This window comes from Aptenodytes forsteri, unplaced genomic scaffold (genome assembly GCF_000699145.1).
Source record: "Aptenodytes forsteri isolate BGI_AS27 unplaced genomic scaffold, ASM69914v1 Scaffold242, whole genome shotgun sequence".
NCBI lineage: Eukaryota > Metazoa > Chordata > Aves > Sphenisciformes > Spheniscidae > Aptenodytes > Aptenodytes forsteri.
Window position 1 is genome coordinate 2,531,872 of NW_008795253.1, and position 18,948 is coordinate 2,550,819.

The following is an 18,948-nucleotide window of genomic DNA, read 5'->3' on the forward strand; positions in this document are numbered from 1 at the left end:
AAATGGTTTAAACAGCTTTACTGAGCAGTAGTTCTAAAAACAGAGGCACTGTTTTTTAATATAAAATACTTGAGAAACATTCAAATAAGTAGAAAGCATGTAGGGCTTGCTTTCGCCTTCATTTAAAATTCTGCTGAAACAGGAATTTTCTGAAATTGTCAATTACTAAGTAGTGACTGGTAACTGAATTTATAAAACAGTTCAAAATGTGTAATTTAAATGACATTTAATGGAATACATAGGGGTTGGGGACGGAGAATCTACACATTTCCCTGCCTTTCCTTAGTTGTGTAATCAAAGGTTAGCCTAATAATTAGAAACAAATAATTCTGTTCCTTTAAACACTTACAGGTTGAGTATCATCTATAAACTATCAAAAAATATTTTAATATACTATTTCTGACCAAAAAATAAATACAAGTACTAAAATGTTGAAAATTAATTATAATATTACATACAAAATTACTGAGTACTGTTAAGTCAATAGTAAAATGATCCCTGATTTTATGAATCCTGTTAATTTTTTGGTCAGGTCATCTTTTAAATGATATAAAAAGAGTATTGTAACTTGCCTTCAATATAAACTTCTGGCTCAAATTTATAACATTGTCTGAGGAGTAGAAAACATCAGTATGGTACAAATATTAGGCAATGTATTGAAGCCCAAAATTTTTGCAAGTAAAACTGTATAAAGACAGATCTTGAAACATTTAAGGTTTTTTCAACTTCATTTTTCAGTGGGGATATATTAACAAATTAATCCTTCTGGCCCTCACAAAATATGGCTTAATTCTTTTAAAATGAAAGATGACCCTGACATCTGCTGTTTTGTGACCTCCTTGTATCAGGTACAGTTCTGCTTAAAAAAAGGATTCATTCTGTAATATGCAAGTAAACCTTAATCACTGAAGAAGATTCAGTATAGATCTGAGAGACCAAAGAACTGAGACACTGGTTGTGCAGTTTCAAAGGATTATTCTGTTTTAAAATGGAAGTTGTTATTTTTTAGTAGCGTTAATAAATATGGGCTAGATTTTGCCATCAATATTGCAGTATGCTCTCCACTGAATTTAATGGCAAGTTTATCTATAAATCAAATTACCTGATGTAGCCCATATGTATCTAATGTCCCGTTTCATTTATATAATTAACCTATACACATGCAACTTTAAGTGGGAAAAAAATGTATGCACGTGCATCAAATGTATAAAAGTTGGAGAAAAGTCTTTTTCTATGCCAAATTAGATGCATGCAGAAAAAAATTACACTTTGAGAGGAAAAGGGCATTGATGTTCAGTATTGAATGTATGAAGCAAGCCCCCATTCTTCATATGTAGACATATACTTTGTGATATTACACAAAAAAATTAAGTATGATATAAAGTCCAATGCGAATACTTTGAAATTCATGTAAAAACTGCAATATGAAGGTAATTGGTCTCCCTTAAATTCTATTAAAAGTTACGTATTTAAAGTGAACTGCCTAACTTCTAACTACCAAATTTATAAAGAATTTATATTATTGAAAGTTCAAAACAGCTTCACTGTTTAATATTTGTATTTCTATCAAGACCCTGAACTGCAAATTTGGTTATTAGCAAAATGATAATGTAACTTGGTATTCATTTTGATAAACTGAAAATGTTTTGAAATGTCACAGCAGCAAATACATTACAGTTACAGTGAGGTTTTTCAATAGGAGTGTGACACAATCCTTAAATAAATTTTAAGTAGTCATAACATCAACTAACCAGCACATTTAAACAAAAAAACCAAACAAACCCAAACCATTCTCAAGCTCATTCTGTGCACATTATCAACATGCTCTAAGTTGCATTCCAACTTTCTTTTTAAACCTTACAAGTTACCTTACTTGTCAAACTAAAAAGGAAAATTATGTTAAAGTTTAAATTATTTTAGGCTCTTAGTATTCCATCTTATTTCATATTTAATAATTCTGTAACAACAGTAATTTCTCAGGTTTCATAAAATGATAAAAAAATGCAGTTTATGCCTGCTAAACACACATTTTTAGTAATGAAATGTTTTTCTTACTTGTATTGGATATTTAAGTAACGATGAACTTTTTTCTTTCACAGAATGTACTATATCCTACTAATACTTCACAAATCCACTTCCTTGTAAGGAACTAGCTTTTTAAAAAAAATCCCTTGATTTGTACAATCTGAGTTACTTACAATTTATTGCAAGTATTCTCTGAAGTATAAAAGTCTGCTAACCCTTGGTTGTGTATTTCCATAATAAGATGGAGTATTGAATGGGTAGAGTGGTTCTTCACCAATTAAAAATTATGCTTCACATGACAAATACTTGTTTTTCCAAAACATCTTTATGCTATTGACTACTAAATAAAACCTGAATCTTTTCACCTATTTATACAAGGATTATATTAAATACACACTATCAGAATTAAGTGAGCAACTCTATAATTCTGTCCACAGTGAAAACCCTGAATAAAACTATTTTTCAAAAGGCATGTATGTGGTTTTTGAACTGTATATTTTCGCGTCTTCTGTCAAGAGTGAGCATATGTATTTCTCACACAGTGTGTGTATACAGACATACATACACACACACAAAACAATTCGCTAACAATTATTCTACACAGGCTTGCTATTATTTTTGCAGCTGCCAGTCCCTGAATCTGTCATATTAAATAAGCCAGTATCTGGTAATCGGAGTTTCTTCTTCGGTGGAGTCTTCAATGTTCCAGATCTTTCTTTTACTTTATATTCTAAAGTGCTGTGAGGTACCCCATAAATTCCTTGTGCTTTGGAAACACTCATTTTCCCACTCATTACCATTGCAATTGCTTCTTCCATTATTTCATGATCATACTGCCGATAGCGGCCACGTTTTTTTCTTGGTTGTTTATTATCTTTACGATCCAAACTATCTTCTGTATTTTCTGAGGTTCCATCTACTGTCCCATTCTTAGCATTAAGACACAAAGGAGAGAGGTCCCCATGCAGAAAGTAGGAGTCAACACTTGAGTGAGTTACAGGTCCAGAACATTCAATTTTGTTCTGTTTAGGGAGTATATTTTTCAATTTTTGAAGAGCTGATCCTTCTAAAACTGAGGAGGTTTTAGAAACGTGGTACATAACATCCAGAAGACCAGCAGTATCAGACTGTGGTTTGGACACAGAACTTATTCTTAGCTGAGGAATTTTTAATTGTACAGTAGGACTTGAAGTTTCATATTGTAGATTTTCACTTTTTTCTTTAAATTGAGTGACCATTCTCTGTAGAGTTAACTGGTGGAGGTAACTGGAAGCTGTTGGGAATTTTAATTCTGAGGTTTCAAGTAGACTGAGTTTACTTTTTTCTGTGCGCTCTGCTTGAGCTCTTGCCCACAAGGCTACTTTTTGTAGGACTGCACAAGTTTCTTTACTGTCTTTAAATGAATAACTATCATTGAAATCTCGAGTTTTGCTTTTAAAAGGTGCAGGCTTTCCTGCTGGTAAGGCTTCTAAGTGGAGAAGTAAAGTTTTTTGAGGTATGCCATAAAGTATGCCTGCTTTATTTATGTCCAGTGCTCCAGACTGAATGTCTTTCAAAGCTTTTGAGAGCAAACCATCTGCAAACTCAGCACTTCTTTCCACATAGTCCTCTCTGTGTCTGTGTAGTCTCCTGGATGGATGGAATGAAACGATGGTAAACTGATGTATGAGAGACTCTCACACAGCTATGGAAGGGAAGGGTCCACTCCTTTATTATACTCCTTGCTTCGGTAACATCACTGCTTCTGATACTTTTAAGCCTTTGAGATGTGGTAGTTAAATGATTATCCTAGCAAAATGTTACAGTTCTGGTAGGACAGTGCGTCAAAAATCATACGGTGGCTTCTACAGCAGCCCTTCCAAGAACTTTATATCCTAGCTCAGTATTTGATAATATTCTTATGTGCTTGCTATATTCCCTTGTTCACATGCTTGCAGAGCAACACTGTTATAATTTTACTTATACAATTAACGTCCCATTAAATACCCAAATCCTGAAGTTTTTGTTAGTAGAAACGTGACGTTACCGCTAAACAAGTAATAAAAGAGTCAACCCCCTCATAGAAAAATTGCAGCAATAAATACATAACTACACACAAACATCCCAGACTTACACAAAACTAGGCTTTCTACAACAGTAAGATAAAGTGCTGTAGTTAACAATCAAGTCCATTTTGGCAAAATAAAACACAGTTTTAAAAACTTCTAGCCACTATTTACAGCTCTCTAATTACAAAGTCATATTCATTTTAAAACTTCTTCATATCAGCAAATTAATAAAATGCAATTTTACATCATTCAACAAATACTGCTATTGCAGTCCTATTTGTAATAAGTTATTTGGTAAGACGTACAGGTGACAAAAAGGGTCCTGCTATGGCTAGTGGATGGGAGGATGCCAAGTTCATAACAAAATCCAACAAAACAATGCATTTCACTAGTTTTGTGGTAGCTTTCAGCAGATGCAATAACGTTTTTCTTGCTGAATAAAGAAATTTAACCATTTGCCACCACACACCATAGTCAGAACCATGATGTAAGTATAAGTATGATGATTAAGAGCTCTCTCTCTCTCACGCGCGCTTGCTCTCTCTCTCTCTTATTAAGGAATATTATAGATAATAGTCATTTAACTTGTTCATGTCAGTTGAAGAATATTTTAAATCTAAATATTAACATGGTCATTTTTGTCCAAAATTGAAGTTTCCTAAATAAACTCTGAAAGAATATATTTACATTTTCTTCTACTATCCTATTACTTTTAAGGTGTTACGTAATCAATTTTCAGTTCATTTTAGTAACATGAACTAAAGTTTGGTGATTGTTCTGATAACTTTTCTTTAAACAGAAAAAAAGGCAAAAGACAAATGAAACATATGATATATACATAGACACACACTTATGAGTGACAAAAATTCTTCTGAAAGCAAAATAGGAACCACATGTGTGTGTCAGTATATACAAATATGTTATGAACATAAAACCTGACTTCAGAGAAGAGAAACCTGGATTGTCTTTTATATAAGCCGAAGAGAGTCCTAAACGTTGCTTACCCAGACACTGAGTTTTCAGAACACAATGGATCATATTTTGGTTCTTCCAACCTTGCGCTTTTCTTTGTAGAGAGATCTAGCACTCCATCCCCTGCAAAGAACAAGTAGCGATGATAGCAGTTGTTTAAGGATGATCTCAGAAATTGTTAGCAAATGTTTGTACCTATGGCACAATTTTTAAGCAGTTACTTTATCTTGTAAGATTTCTGACATGTTATTCCTTTAACAATGTCAGCCGCCAGCAAATGGTTTTAGGTCTTTGATTTGTAACAAAACTTTTTAAAATTAAGAAAAAACAAAAAATAAACCCATTCAGAAATAATAAAATTTAAAAGAAGAACCTGTCTTAAACAGAAACATGTGACTGCTTTCCTAAAAATCGTGTATGCGTATATATTGCACTGTTTACTTTCAAGGCAACCAAAGCAATGCACTTGATATTATTATGATTATTATTATTCATGTATTCGTATTTACATACTGTAAACAAACAAGCCCGATACTGAAGTTAAAACAGACGTAACTAAATCATAGGCTTATAGGATAATTCAGGCTACTAGGGATCTCAGGAGGTCTCTAGACCAACCTCCCGCTCAGAGCAGGGTCAGCTATGAGACCAGACCAGGTTACTGGATGAGAAAGTAGTACCCCAGTAACTGGGAAGACAGCTCGAGCCCAATACAGAGTTTTAAGTATATGAGACCCATGTCATTAAAGGTTCTAACAGTTTGTTTATACATATTCCCCCTGCCGCCCCCACATATATTTAATAATGAAACTAGAGAAATGGAAAGACCTAAACTGGGGTGGGAGTCCGCTCTGTTAAGTCACTGGCAAATGTTAAATTCAAGATTTATAGTTGGCTGTTGAAGTCTATGAAGTATTGAAATAGAAAACCATGTTTTTAAATCAATATTTAAGAACATTGAAAATTAAAGAAACTAATTAGCACCTGAAAACTCCTTCTAGTTTAAGTTTTGGTTTTTTAAAAAAAATCACATTTAAATTATAGATAAATCCCCTAAATATATTTAATGTCATACCTTTCTTCCTTGGTTCTCTGTTTCAAACTTGGGCTGTTTTGTGTGCCTGAGCTCTGCGAATCCAATTTTGAGTTTCAACATGTAGCTCAACATTCAACTCTACAAGCAACCTTGTGCTAGTCCTTTTTTACATTAGTGTCATTTTCATGTTACTGCGTATTATTTCTAAACCAGCAATCAACTCTATACATTTTCCCACAGCCTCAGATGCAGACATGAAGCATTGGCTGAATAGTACAAATGCCAACACTCAAATAAGAAGTCAGAAAAATTGGTAGGGTAACTCTCCTTTATACCAATACTGCAAAGAAATAGAGTTTTGTGTAATAATCAAATCCAGCTATTTGTTTTGGACTGTTTTTAACAATTTTTTACTGGTTTTGCCCAACTACTTTGTATTATTTGAAGAAGGGTAAAGAGAGAAAAAGTAGCATCATAAGTCAGCATAAAGGGAAAAAATATTTATAAATATGCCACTTGTCAAAGATGCTCCTTTTCTCCTGAATATGTTCCTTTCAAAGTCTTCCTTAACCCTAAGAAAGTTAAAGGAAGGACTAGTTAATGTTAATCAACCTTTCTGATGCAGTGATATTCCAGAAGGAAAAGCCAATTAAAAACACTACAGAAATATTCTACAGGGACTATTTGGCCTACCCAGCTGTAAAGTATCCTGAATATCTAAGCTCGCAATGTCCCTGAGTCCTGTGCAACAGACAGATTTCATCTATTGTGTTCTGTCAGTCATACAAAGTACATCTCCCTTTCCTAAGTGTTTGTGTGTTCCCTTTCACAACAGTTTCTCCATCTTCAGTTGATATTCATAGGCACTATGATAAAAAAAGTTTAGAAGAGATCACTGGACAAAGTCACTGGAGAAAAAACTACTTCAAAGTTCACAACTCATCAAGTTATGAAGAGCTAATCATCTCTATTCAAACTACACAAAAAATAGAAGCTAACTAGGATTTTTAGGGAAAAAAAACCCCAACAAACAAAACCCGAAGACACTCACAAAATTCCATAACAAAATCTAACCAAAATAATTTTCATTTCCAATTTTTCAGAACTGGCTTTGACAACACAAGGCCACCAGTAAGTTGAAAAACGGCTAAAAAGAAGACAGTGCTGAAAATGCAGGCTCCTGAAACAAAAAATTAGATACATTTTGGGCCTCTAAAGGGTAAGTAGAACTGAAGAGTCATTTCAGGTTCAAGACAGTCGGTTCCTCCAACACAGCAAATGTATTTGTTAAGTATATGACACCTCTCTGAAGACAATGCTTTATGGGAAAATGATCCTTAATAAAAAGAGTGAAAGAGAACCATGCAAGAAATTTGATATACCAGATACAAAATACCAGATAAAGTCACCACACACCAGGCTTTTATTCAGTGATTTCACTCAAAGACACCTCCCCCCCAAACAAAAAACCCAATACACCAAACACCACAAAACCCCCAAAATTGATGCAGAAAGGGCTTATAAGTCAAAAAGATTCATTAAAAATACACAGTAGCTCCTGGTTTTGGTAGATATTCCTGCTTTGTAACAGTATCAATTATTATTATTATAATGAAGGAGCATGTACAATTAGCAGGAAAGTGACAGCATTTGCTATAAAGCTTTAAGACATAATGAAATGCTACCTAATTAAATGAATGTACATATATATACACAGTAGAGACGTTCACTTTGGTTCATTAGGTACAAGACCAAAAAGTTTCCAAAGAGGCATCCTACAGGTGGACAATGAACCTTGAAAACCTGTTACTTGCAAGGTAGGAATAGGGTTTTTTTAAACTGAGCCAGAACTTTCTATTATTTCTATCAAATCACACAAAATAAGTATTTCGGCAAGAATTCTGGACAGGAACTGAATGACATCAGGAACAGAAAAACCACTCTGTAAGGTGGTTTTAATAAAAGACATGGAATTACTTCCACTCTTTAGCTGAAGCCATGACTACTAAGACAGCAGTCTTCATAAACAGTACTATGTAACACTAGATAATACAGAAAAAAAATCATTAGAAGTTTTTCAGGTCTGCTGCTCATGGTCTTTTAGGAAGTTATTTCTGTGCAAATTAAATGATTTTGATCTTCAAAGAAATGGCTCAACCTCTGGCCTTTACTTCTCAGCACCAGGTCATCAGGTGCAGCAATACCAAAATATAGCTAAGCGTGATCAAATGTCATCTTCAAAATAACCAGGACCACAATCACTTGAAACTCCTCCAGACTAGCGATGTTAGAGAAACGGGGTGGGGGGAAGAGCAAGTAACAGAAACTGTATGGGTCACCCTTGAGTTCCTACAACTGGTATTTCTGTACTAATTCTAGCAAACTTCTCTGGTTTTTTCTGGGTTTCAGGAAACCTCTCACTAGCTATTATGAACTGCCTTACTAGGTCAGACAACCTACTCTACTCAGTCCTCTGTCTCCAGGCGTGGGAAAAACTCCACTCCTAGAGTGGAAGAGCACATCAGCCTGGCCACTACCTGCAGCTCATTCCTCTCCTGCTCTCCCAGTAGATGCTGTCATTGGATTAGGGATCTCCGAGGTACATCCCTGCCTACTCTAGCTTTAGTTTCTAGTCTTGGTTCTGTTAGCCAGGAAGTTGTCAAAGGTCTTTTTTGAACCCAGTGTCACTGTGCATCTCCATAACCTCCTGACACAGCAGTTCCTGATGTTCACATACTGCTGTGCAAAAGGTGCCCCTTAGCTGTTTTTCCCTTCTAAGAATTTTCAGCAAGCCCTACCTATTTCTAATATTGTGAGATTTAGTAAATAACCTCTCTCTTTACCTTATCCATCATACTGTGGTAAACCTTGATAAGGTTTTTCATAGCAACAAAATGACACTGTCTTGTCTTCAATACCTTTCCTCATAATGCTTTGCCTTTTGCTGGCTATTTTCTGTGCTGCTGCACATGGAAACAATGTTTTCAGAGAACTGTCAGTAAGAACGCCAAAGCCTTTTACTAATTCTTAACTACTGCTTTGACTAGCCCCTTTTTGCTGACCCGATAGGCTATTTTGTAAAGTGAAAAACTGCCAGATGAAAAGTATATAGCTATATATTGGGTGTCCATAGCAAGGTCTTGACAGCATCTGTGAGGAGAGGCCGTGCCAGACACAGATGGTTCTAGCTGGTTCCAACAGACCCACTGAAGGGCACAGCTGAGCCCAGCAGCCTCTTGTGGGGAGTGTTCGGGAACATATATTTAAGAAAGGGCAAAAAGTGCCAAATAGAGAAAGAGGGAACAAAAAGAATGAGAAAACAGCAGAGGGAAGCCGAATGGCAGAGGGAAATGGCAGAGAGAAACCATTAGGTACAGACTGTGGACACCCTGCACCCATTCCCTTTGTACCACAGGGGTGGTGGTGGTCACAAGGGCATCTGGAGTGAAGCTGAGCCTGAGAAAGGGGGGAGGAAAAGGGGTGTTGTAATGTGTCTTTTTGTTTCTAGTACCTGAATTAATAATTAAATATTTATTCTGTAGGCAATAATTTAAGTTAATTTTCCCCAAGCAGAGTCTGTTTTGCCCATGATGGCAAGCGGTAAGCAATGACCATGTCCTTATCTCAACTCTTGAGCTCTCCTTCCTGTTCTTCCCATTTTCTCACCTGTGCCATTGAGAGGGAAGCAAGCAAGCGAGCATCTGACAAGGAGCTTGGCTGTTAGCCACCATAGTAGCCAAGGAAGAAATAAACACCTATTCGCCTCAAAAATGTACCTTTTCAGGGTGACCTTTTCATGCAGAAGTATTAAACTTCCTTGAATATGTTTACAGCTCATACAAGTTATCTTTGGGAACATAGCATGTGTACCTTCAAAAAGCATAGTATTTTTCCCCTATACATATGGTAAGAAGGGTATATTAAGAAAATAAAAGGTTATTTTCAGTAATGTTTGGAATTCTTTCAATAGCCATATAGCAATCAAGAGGCCACACATGCTGTGATCCCAGTTGCTGTACTAACTTCAGTGTGGATTTTCAAGAGATATGAAACCACTTTTCAAAAGTTGAGTTGTTTCCAAATTCTGGTCCATTATTCAGAAGTCTTTATTTTGCTACAAATTTTGGTGAAATCACATGCACATTGTTAAACTGGATAATAAAATGCTATTTTAAATAATTTAAACAGAATTTTTTACTTGGATTATCCTTATTTTTCCTACTTCTTCAATATTAGCCAAGAACGACAAAGCTACAGGATAGCTGTAAGAAGTTCACACAGCAAAATGTCACACACTGCCAGCTACCTTCTGATGTCTTCCCATCTATAATGGATCAATGAAACAAGGAAATCTATGCAAATTCTTTTGCATTTTTCTGCTATGTTTACACACTCTCATTGTTCCTAGAAGACACAGCAGCAAGAATAAGCTTGTGTAGCTAAACTAACATTATTTATTTGCATAGCTTAGACTTCTGCCTCTTGTAAGTCACTTTGCTTAGCAGCTTGAGAGTGATCAACTCTCCCATATCTATTAATGGAAAGAAGCCTCTGCATCAAAGTTAGCTGCTGCTGGGAACACTCCCCAAAGAGCTCAGCATCATGACTGCACACGTAAATAGTAAGTTGCTGCAGGATATTCCAAGACTGTTCCTCACTCGATGTTTTATTCTGCAAGGATGCTGCTGTTTCATCAGCCTAGTTTGGAGGACAAGTAATATTGCAAAAATACACAATACCACCCTATTTTTGTTAGATACAGTGCACGCAAAACAAATTTTCTTTCACTATACAGAGTATTCTTTTCAAGGCCTGGACAGTCTTAGTTACATGGATTAGGAAAAAAAGAGCAAGATACAGGTATTTCTGGTGTTAGTTACCAGCAAGGTGCACAGTTAACTGCTAAGTTACCACACTTCCACATGTAGAAGAAAGCAGAGCGTAACTGGGAACTCTGCTATCAGCCAGGTGCCAGCTGGACATATGTAGGTGCCAGTGCTATAAATACTCAGTACTGAATGATTCAGTACCAGAGGTGCAATGGGTTGACCTTGGTCAGTAGCTAGACCCCCACCCAGCCACTCTCTCACTCCACCTCCTCAACAGGGGGGGGCGGGGAGAAATAAGATGAAAAAGGTCATCAAGATAAATACAGGGAGATCACTTACCAGTTACCATCACAGGCAAAACAGACTTGGGGAAAATTAATTTATTGCAAATTAAAATAGATTTGGAAAATGAGAAAGACAAAAATTAAAGCACCTCCCCACTCCACCTTTACCCAGGCTCAACTTCACTCCCAACTCCTCTACCTCTCTCCCCCATCCCCAGGTGGCACAGGCAGGATTGGGAGTGGCGGTTACAGTCAGTACAATTCCTCTCTACAGCTCCTTCCTCCTCACACTTTTCCCCTGCTCCATTGTGGGTTCTCCACAGGCTGTAGTTCCTTCAGGAAATATCCAGCTGCTCCAACATGGGGTCTTCCATGGGCTGCAGCATGAATATCTGCTCCAGAGTGGTCTCTTCCATGGGCTGCAGGGGAATACCTGCTCCACCGTGGTCGTCTTCATGTGCTGCAGGGAAATACCTGCTCTGGTGCCTGGAGTGGCTCCTCCCGCTCCTTCTCTGACCTTGTTGTTCGCCCTGCTGTTTCTCTTCTGCCTGTCCAGCATTTTTGCTCTTTCTTAAATATGTTTTCACAGATGCACCACAAACCTCACTGATGTGCTCCACTTTGGCCTGTTGCGAGTCTGTGCAGAGATGGCTGTGCCTAGCGCAGGGCAGCCCCTGACCTCTTCTCATAGATGCCACCCCTGCAGCCCTCCCCCAACTACCAAAACCTTGCCATGTAAACCTAATACACAGGGGTATCAGGTCTGAAAGTGTCAGACCTGAATATTTTGGGAGTACTTCAGAGATGGCCTGCAGATACTGGAGGAAGGTAAGAAGCTTTCTTAAATGAGGATAAGATCATCCAGACATCTTCAGTGGCAGAATCTTTTTTCAGTATTGAGCTAGCACTTAGCTTGGATCTGCTCAGTGCAAAAAAATGCTTCTAGCGATCTGGAAAATAAAGCTTACTCCTTCCTCTCAACTTAAGTCCAAGAATCACTGCCATAGTAAAGGAACAAGACTGTCTGTTTTGGTATTTAGATCATTCATTTTGAAGATGACTACTGTAAATACAAAGCACCTGTCTAAACAGAAAATGAACCTGAAGTATTTATATTTAGGTCATTATCTGCTTCACAGGATTTGAATTAAAAAGACTTCAACTTTGAGGATCCGTCAGAGCAATGTACAAATTTGAACTTCCTACTCTGTTACTGCCACTTCATTTGGAAATTGTAAAAGGAAATACAAATAGCAAATAATAAAGAGTCGCATGACATTTAAAAGACACTACTAAGGAGAGAACCATGGTATAGCTTTTACGAGTCTCCAGACTGAAGTATACTATGTTAGACACAGAATAATACATTTTTAAAAATAATCCAATTAAAAAATTTCACAATTCCCTACTGTAAGCATGTAAAACTTCAATATAATCAAGCTTTCTTCAGGAAAAGGACAGAAGCGAGGGGTAGGTAGAATAATACTACATAGTCCCTGACAACAGCTAATTGAAAGAACTTTTCATGAATCATTGCACCTAGAACACCATGCAAATAAAAAAAGAGCAGGCTGAGTTTTTCCATCTTGATCTTATTTGCTTGTGTTACTACCACTACAGTGGAAAGCTAAGATACCTCAAAATTGGTACGTTCATGGCAAATGGGAAACGCAATACAACTTCCCTCATAGATAAGATAAGATAGCTTGAAACCTTTCTTCAGCTACAGTCTTGTTTCAATACTTCCTCTCATTTCAGTAGCTCTAAACTTCACAGCAAGACTAGTATCTTTAACATCTGCAAAGCACTCCAGCAAACACGACAGCGTAAGTTCTGAGAATCTACAATATCTTACACAGTATAAAAGTTTTACATAGTAAACTATGTATGTTTAGCAACTATTTTAGCCTCAGATGTTTTGCTGAAGACGCACAATTCTAAACTTGCCATTTAGCCTCATTATGAGAAAAATTCAAATTATACAAAAAAAGATTTAAATATCTCAATGTCTCTATACTTTAAGTTTTTCTTGGACAAAAGATCAATGGATTTTCAAATAGCTGAGGGTACAGCAGAACTTTCTTCCTGTTCCTGACCCGTCCACCCTCTGCCTTTCCTTTCATTCCTCAAAGATTTATTTGGGCTCAGCGAGAACTAGAACCTGTCTTTGGGGACTTTGCTCCCTCATGGACATTTTAAACTAGTTATTCTTTATAACCAGCTGTTGAAGTAAGGAACAGGCTATAGTGCTGATATCAGGAAAGTACTTTTTATTGCCCTTGCAAAAGAAATGTGCTTCAACCTGGCCAACTATAGATCTCTAAAATCTGTAATTCATACATAGCAGAGGTATGTCAAAGCACAAGAGAGATTTTCTCAGGATTTAATCTGCACAAGGTATTCGCTAAACCCAGGCATGAACTGGTTTCTGCTGACCATGCAGAATGAAAGCAGGAATTCCACCATTTCTTAATGCTTCTGCTGTCAAAGAGAAAGGATGCTTAAAATTTGATCTAGAATAGGCATGGTTAGCAAGATAAATCCATGTCAGAGTTCCCCCCAAAGGATGCATCATCTAATTGAAGACTGCATCATTAAGCACACATACGAAATCTGCTTTCATTCTGACTAATTTATATTTTTTTAAAAATTTAATTCTGCAGTTCTACCTTCTTTTAACTTTTTTAGTACGGTATACAGGTAAACTTTTCCCTTTGATCTGCAGTATTATTGGATTAACATGGACCCTTGTATCTGTAAAAGGCAAAAGCTGCTTTTGCCACTGCTTTCAGTTGCACATGACAGTCACAATCCTTCCTGAAAATTGATGCTAATCCAAATCAAGTTCAAAGTCCAAAACACTCTTGTGATTATACTGTTATCAGTTTTGGATGGCAATATTCCTTGAGGCAAAGAAATTATTTCCTCTTTGTTAATGTTAGTGAGACAGACTTCATTTTTCTTTTTCTAGCTTTACTCTCAATTAAGAAAGTTGCACTGATCTGTAACAAAGCATGAAGCGTGGAAATTTCCTCCCAAATTCATCTTCTCTTTCCATCGTTCTAACCAGTCTGTATTTAAAGAATCAAAGTGTCCAAGGGCTGACATAGACAGAATGACCTTTGCTCTCTGAAATTCCAGTATCTTTCTCTTTTCTCAGAAGGCTTCTTAACAGCCATTTCTTGAACCACTGTTACCTGTGACTGCCACAAGTAAGGTAACTTAGATTCTGTATTCTAAAGCTGAGAAATTCCAATGCCACTTATTTAACGCAGGCACTCAGAAATGAGAATATTTATCTGCTAACACACAATATGAAAAACGTTTCTTAAAGAATGTGTTGGTTTGTTTTTTTTTTTTTTTTTTATGTGTTGGTTTGTTTTTTTTTAAGTTCTCTTAACATTTTTCCTGGGGTTTAAAGGAAAATGTACGAGTTTTCTTTAAGTGTTAAGTTGATGCAATGCCAATTTTCCTTCAACCTCATTTTAATTATATAGGGTAATTTTTTTTTCCTATACACTGTGAAAATGTACGAGTTTTCTTTAAGTGTTAAGTTGATGCAATGCCAATTTTCCTTCAACCTCATTTTAATTATATAGGGTAATTTTTTTTTCCTATACACTGTTTACTACTTTGGAAAGACAAAACATATAGATAGTTGGCACAGACATTTATTTTTTTAAGGGAATAAGATGTAATAAATGACAGCAAAACACAGATAAACAGATATAGAAATTTACCTTGCTGAGTATTCTGTTCTTGAGTTCGATTCACAGTGAGGTCTAGAGGGCTATCCTGTTCTTCCTGAAGGGAGTTTTCCGTTTGGTTCATTTGGATACTTTTACATATCAGAGTTGGTTCAAACGATGAACCATTTCTGTTCTCTTGAATTTTGCTACTTTTTGAAATGTACTCAATTGCAAACTGACGGATCATTTTTTTCATTAATTCCTGAGCAACTAAGGGAATGTTAGGATCACAGTTCTGAGGAAGATCTAGGAATAAAAAAACAACAACATAGGCAACAGATGTATTTAAAAAACCAAACTTAATTACTTTTCTTTAGACAAATACTTCCTATAAGCACAATAAATGTGTGTAATAAGTACATGTGTAATGAACATTAATTCAGATGTCTAGTAAGTTTTTCTTATGAGCATTCCTAACTGGAGGTCACTTGGAAGAACATGTTTAGCACACATCAGTAAATTTTACCTTATTCTTCTGTCACAGCATGCAAGTAAAACTATGTGGGTAGATAAATCATGCAAGTATGGGAGTCAGAATCTGTATTTATTGTTGGTAAATAAGCTGAATTTTCATTTGCAGACTGTTCATTTTCAGTTTTGAAAATAAGAATTCTGAATAAAAAGTGAAAGTTAAATAAAGCTATGAATTCATACATAAAGAAGTTACTTTCAAAAAACAACTATAACAAAAATAATTAATTTTAAAGTGCAGTTCCATAGATTAGTCCTTTTCAAAATACAGAACAGCTGGACTTTTGAAGAGCTGATCTTAAAAAAAGAAAAAAATTTTTTCACCTATATATTAGATTATAATTCCCATTGTAGATTCAGGACTGCAATGTCAAAACTGATACGATGATACTTGAAATGTCCCATACAAATTGTAGCAATACAAACAATTGAATTTTACAATAAAGTTGTAAATTTTTATTTCAAAAATCTTACAGGATTTTCAGGACATTTCCAGGACATTTTCAAAGTGCTATCAATGAAAACATTTGGGAGAAAAGCTTTATTTCCTATTCTAAACTGTATGTACCCTATTTTTTGTTTGTGTATGTAACAGTCCCATGGAAAGAAGCATTTCATTTTAAAAACACAAAAATAATAACAGGATCAAACATGAGATACCTATGACTATTTTAATATTATCTGTCAGCTAGAAAAAAGTTAAACCTCTTATTAACAAGCATAGCTGAAATCACATTTGTGAATCACTGAAAAAAGAATTGTAATATAAATAGAAATACCAGAAAGATCAACAAAATAAAGATAAGTAACTCAGCATAAATAACAATGTAATTAAGAAACTCACTTAAAGTAAGCTGTGTTACTCATCAATGCAATACTGCATTGATGACTGCAATACTTCATTTCACAAGACAAGCACGACTGCCCATACTCAAAGATCTATGTTCTTCCTTAAAGTGGCAGCAGTAGTACTCATTTCACTATCCCACTCTTCCTTCTTTCCTTCAACTCTACACACACACAAAACAACAACATCCTTTTCAATGTTTTAACCACCGCCCTTCCTTGAGTTCACAGGTAATGAGTGAAACAGATTTCATCAAGAAGGGACAGAGATTTAAAGATTTAAAGTAAGTGTGAATGTGGTACAGAAGAATTAGCTTTTAGGTCAGCCTTGATTGCCTGAAAGAAATGCCAAAGGACACGGTGGCAGTTATTGGGATACTTAAATTAGTCTGAAACAGATTAAGACAGACAATAAATTGAGTTTTGCTTTCATGGAAGTGGCGAAACTGAAAGGACTGGATCGGGTAGATGTTTGCATGCAAACTGTAAATTTCCTAATAGGTAGTTTGGAGGATCACACAGCATATTTGCTCAAGCATTTTATGCCAGTGAAGTTTTATCCATCTACTAGCAAGACAGCGACCACTGAGACAGATCAAAGAATGCTGCTCAAGTTTAGGATGAATGCGTAGAAGATTTTTTTGTTTTGTTTCAGGTTTATTCAAAACATATTCCATTTTGAGAATTCATTTTCACCAACAGAGTATTGCAAGGAATTACAAACATGCACATATGCGATCTGCCGTCTAAAGCATACAAGAGGGCAGCTGACTGTTCAGATGCTTCTTGTCAATATCTTTTGGTTGGCCCTTCAGTAATGCTTTATGAGGTAAGGTGAAGCTCCAACATTTTCAAAGACTGAGTATATGCTAGACATCTTGGCTTCAAGAGACCTTATCCAAGGCATGACAAAACAAGTCTGCTTATAGTTGAAGCTCTATCTTCTGATAATCTTTCAACCAGATCTATACCAAAATTTCTAAAATCGATAGAAGTTTCTAGAGGAAAGGCATGAGGTGAAATTCTAAGTGATGGAGGGTAACTACAAAGAAAAAGATCTCTCCCCATCATGTAACACCCAGGCACAAGTATTCTTTGTCTATTGGTACTTCCTGATTCCCGATTCCTAAATAATGAATCCAGTAAATATTCAACTGGAATTTTATCATCCTAGAGACACACTTACAAGGAAAGAAAAAAATTCAACAAAAGATATTGAAGCAGTAAGGCAACAGGTGTAAATATGCTAATGTATATGCAAAAAATAACAGAAGAACAAGGAAAATTAAGAGATGGAATTGAAAAACTGAATTATCTAGGAACAAAACTAAGCGTCTGCATGACAGGGGAATTGTAGCTCTAGACAATGAAAACTACTGATCAGTAGCTTAGCTTAAAAAAAAAACCCAAACAAAACAACCAGCAAACAAAGCAAACTCAAACACAAGCAAACAAAAATTTGACAGCCAGTATTCAAGAAACTCATACAAAATAAAATATATGAAACATCACCAACACTGAATTGCCTACCAGATATCTGGTCTGGAACGACCCTGCTCAGAGAAATTAGTTTGTTGCATGCACGCAAGAAAAACTTGGAAGATTTTTGGAGAACAGGCGATCATCAGTGCAAATGGGAAAGAGTTATTTTACATCCTGGTATGATCTGTGCCTTTAAAAAGCAAAAGATCATAGAGCACAGAGGATGCCTACCATTAGCTGGAAAACACAACAGCCTAGAATAAATTTCTGCTTATAAATCACCATCCCCAGCATCAATTATTATAAAACTGCAAGACAAAACTCCTTCAGAACCGCCAAGTTTCTATTGCCTTTCTATTCCATTTTAGACTCTTCACACTGGTAATATCCAAGCATGAATTGCTTTCAGACACTTGCAGGAGAAGCCTGCTTTTCCATTAGAAGCAAAGTCATCTTCTGACCTAGTTGGAATAACAAAGGATTTTTTTTTTTTTGCTCTTATAATATTTTCCTTAGTATTAATTTTATTTTTTTTTCTAATAATTTCCAAATACTCCCTATGGAAGAATAAATGCAGCAAAATTTCTCATATATTCAACTGCTACAGCTACTGGCAGTTTACAGATTTTAAGTTAATTTATTCTAAAAAGGTAGTACTAGGAGGGGGGAAAAAAACCAATGGTATCTCAGAGCATATAATCTGGAAGATGTGCTCCAGGGGTGCATCTGAAGTGCTCTTGCTGCTAACGCATATTCAATCTACAGGGTTAGACCACAGTTAGTCTAAGCTTAACTGCCATAAATGCAAATAGTGTCGCTATCACATCTTCAGTATCGACTGTTCTATTGTGTAAGTCATTAAATTGTCACTCATGTTGGAAGGACCTTGGGAGGTCTCTAGTAAAACTGCCTGCTCAAAGCAGGGTCAACTATGAGATCAAATCAGGTTGCTCTGGGTTTTATCCAGTTAGGTCTTGAATACTTCCATGGATGGAGACTGTACAACCTCTCTGGGTAGCCTGTTCCACTGCTTGCCTGTCCTCATTTTTCCTTACATAAAAAAGAACTTCTCATTTCAATTTGTCTGTAAATCTTCTATTGTCCTGCTATGCACCATTGTAAAGAGTTTGACCCTGTCTTCTCAGTAACCTCCTCAGAGGTACTGGAAAGCTGCTCTTGATCCATTCTTATTAATGCTGCTTTGCT

General features: G+C 36.1%; 1 protein-coding gene across 1 annotated transcript in view; it reads right to left on the bottom strand.

The window, feature by feature from the left end:
- Window positions 1-2,102: 2,102 nt before the first annotated feature.
- The window catches only part of LOC103898773 (ligand-dependent nuclear receptor corepressor-like protein), a 29,977-nt gene continuing 13,131 nt past the window's right edge, over window positions 2,103-18,948 (bottom strand). The window contains exons 4-6 of the mRNA XM_009279125.2: window positions 14,935-15,189; window positions 5,078-5,168; window positions 2,103-3,654 (exon numbers count right to left, since the gene is read on the bottom strand). Of these exons, the coding sequence (XP_009277400.2) occupies window positions 2,622-3,654; window positions 5,078-5,168; window positions 14,935-15,189 (1,379 nt within the window). The 3' untranslated portion in view covers window positions 2,103-2,621. The remainder of the gene's footprint in view (window positions 3,655-5,077; window positions 5,169-14,934; window positions 15,190-18,948) is intronic.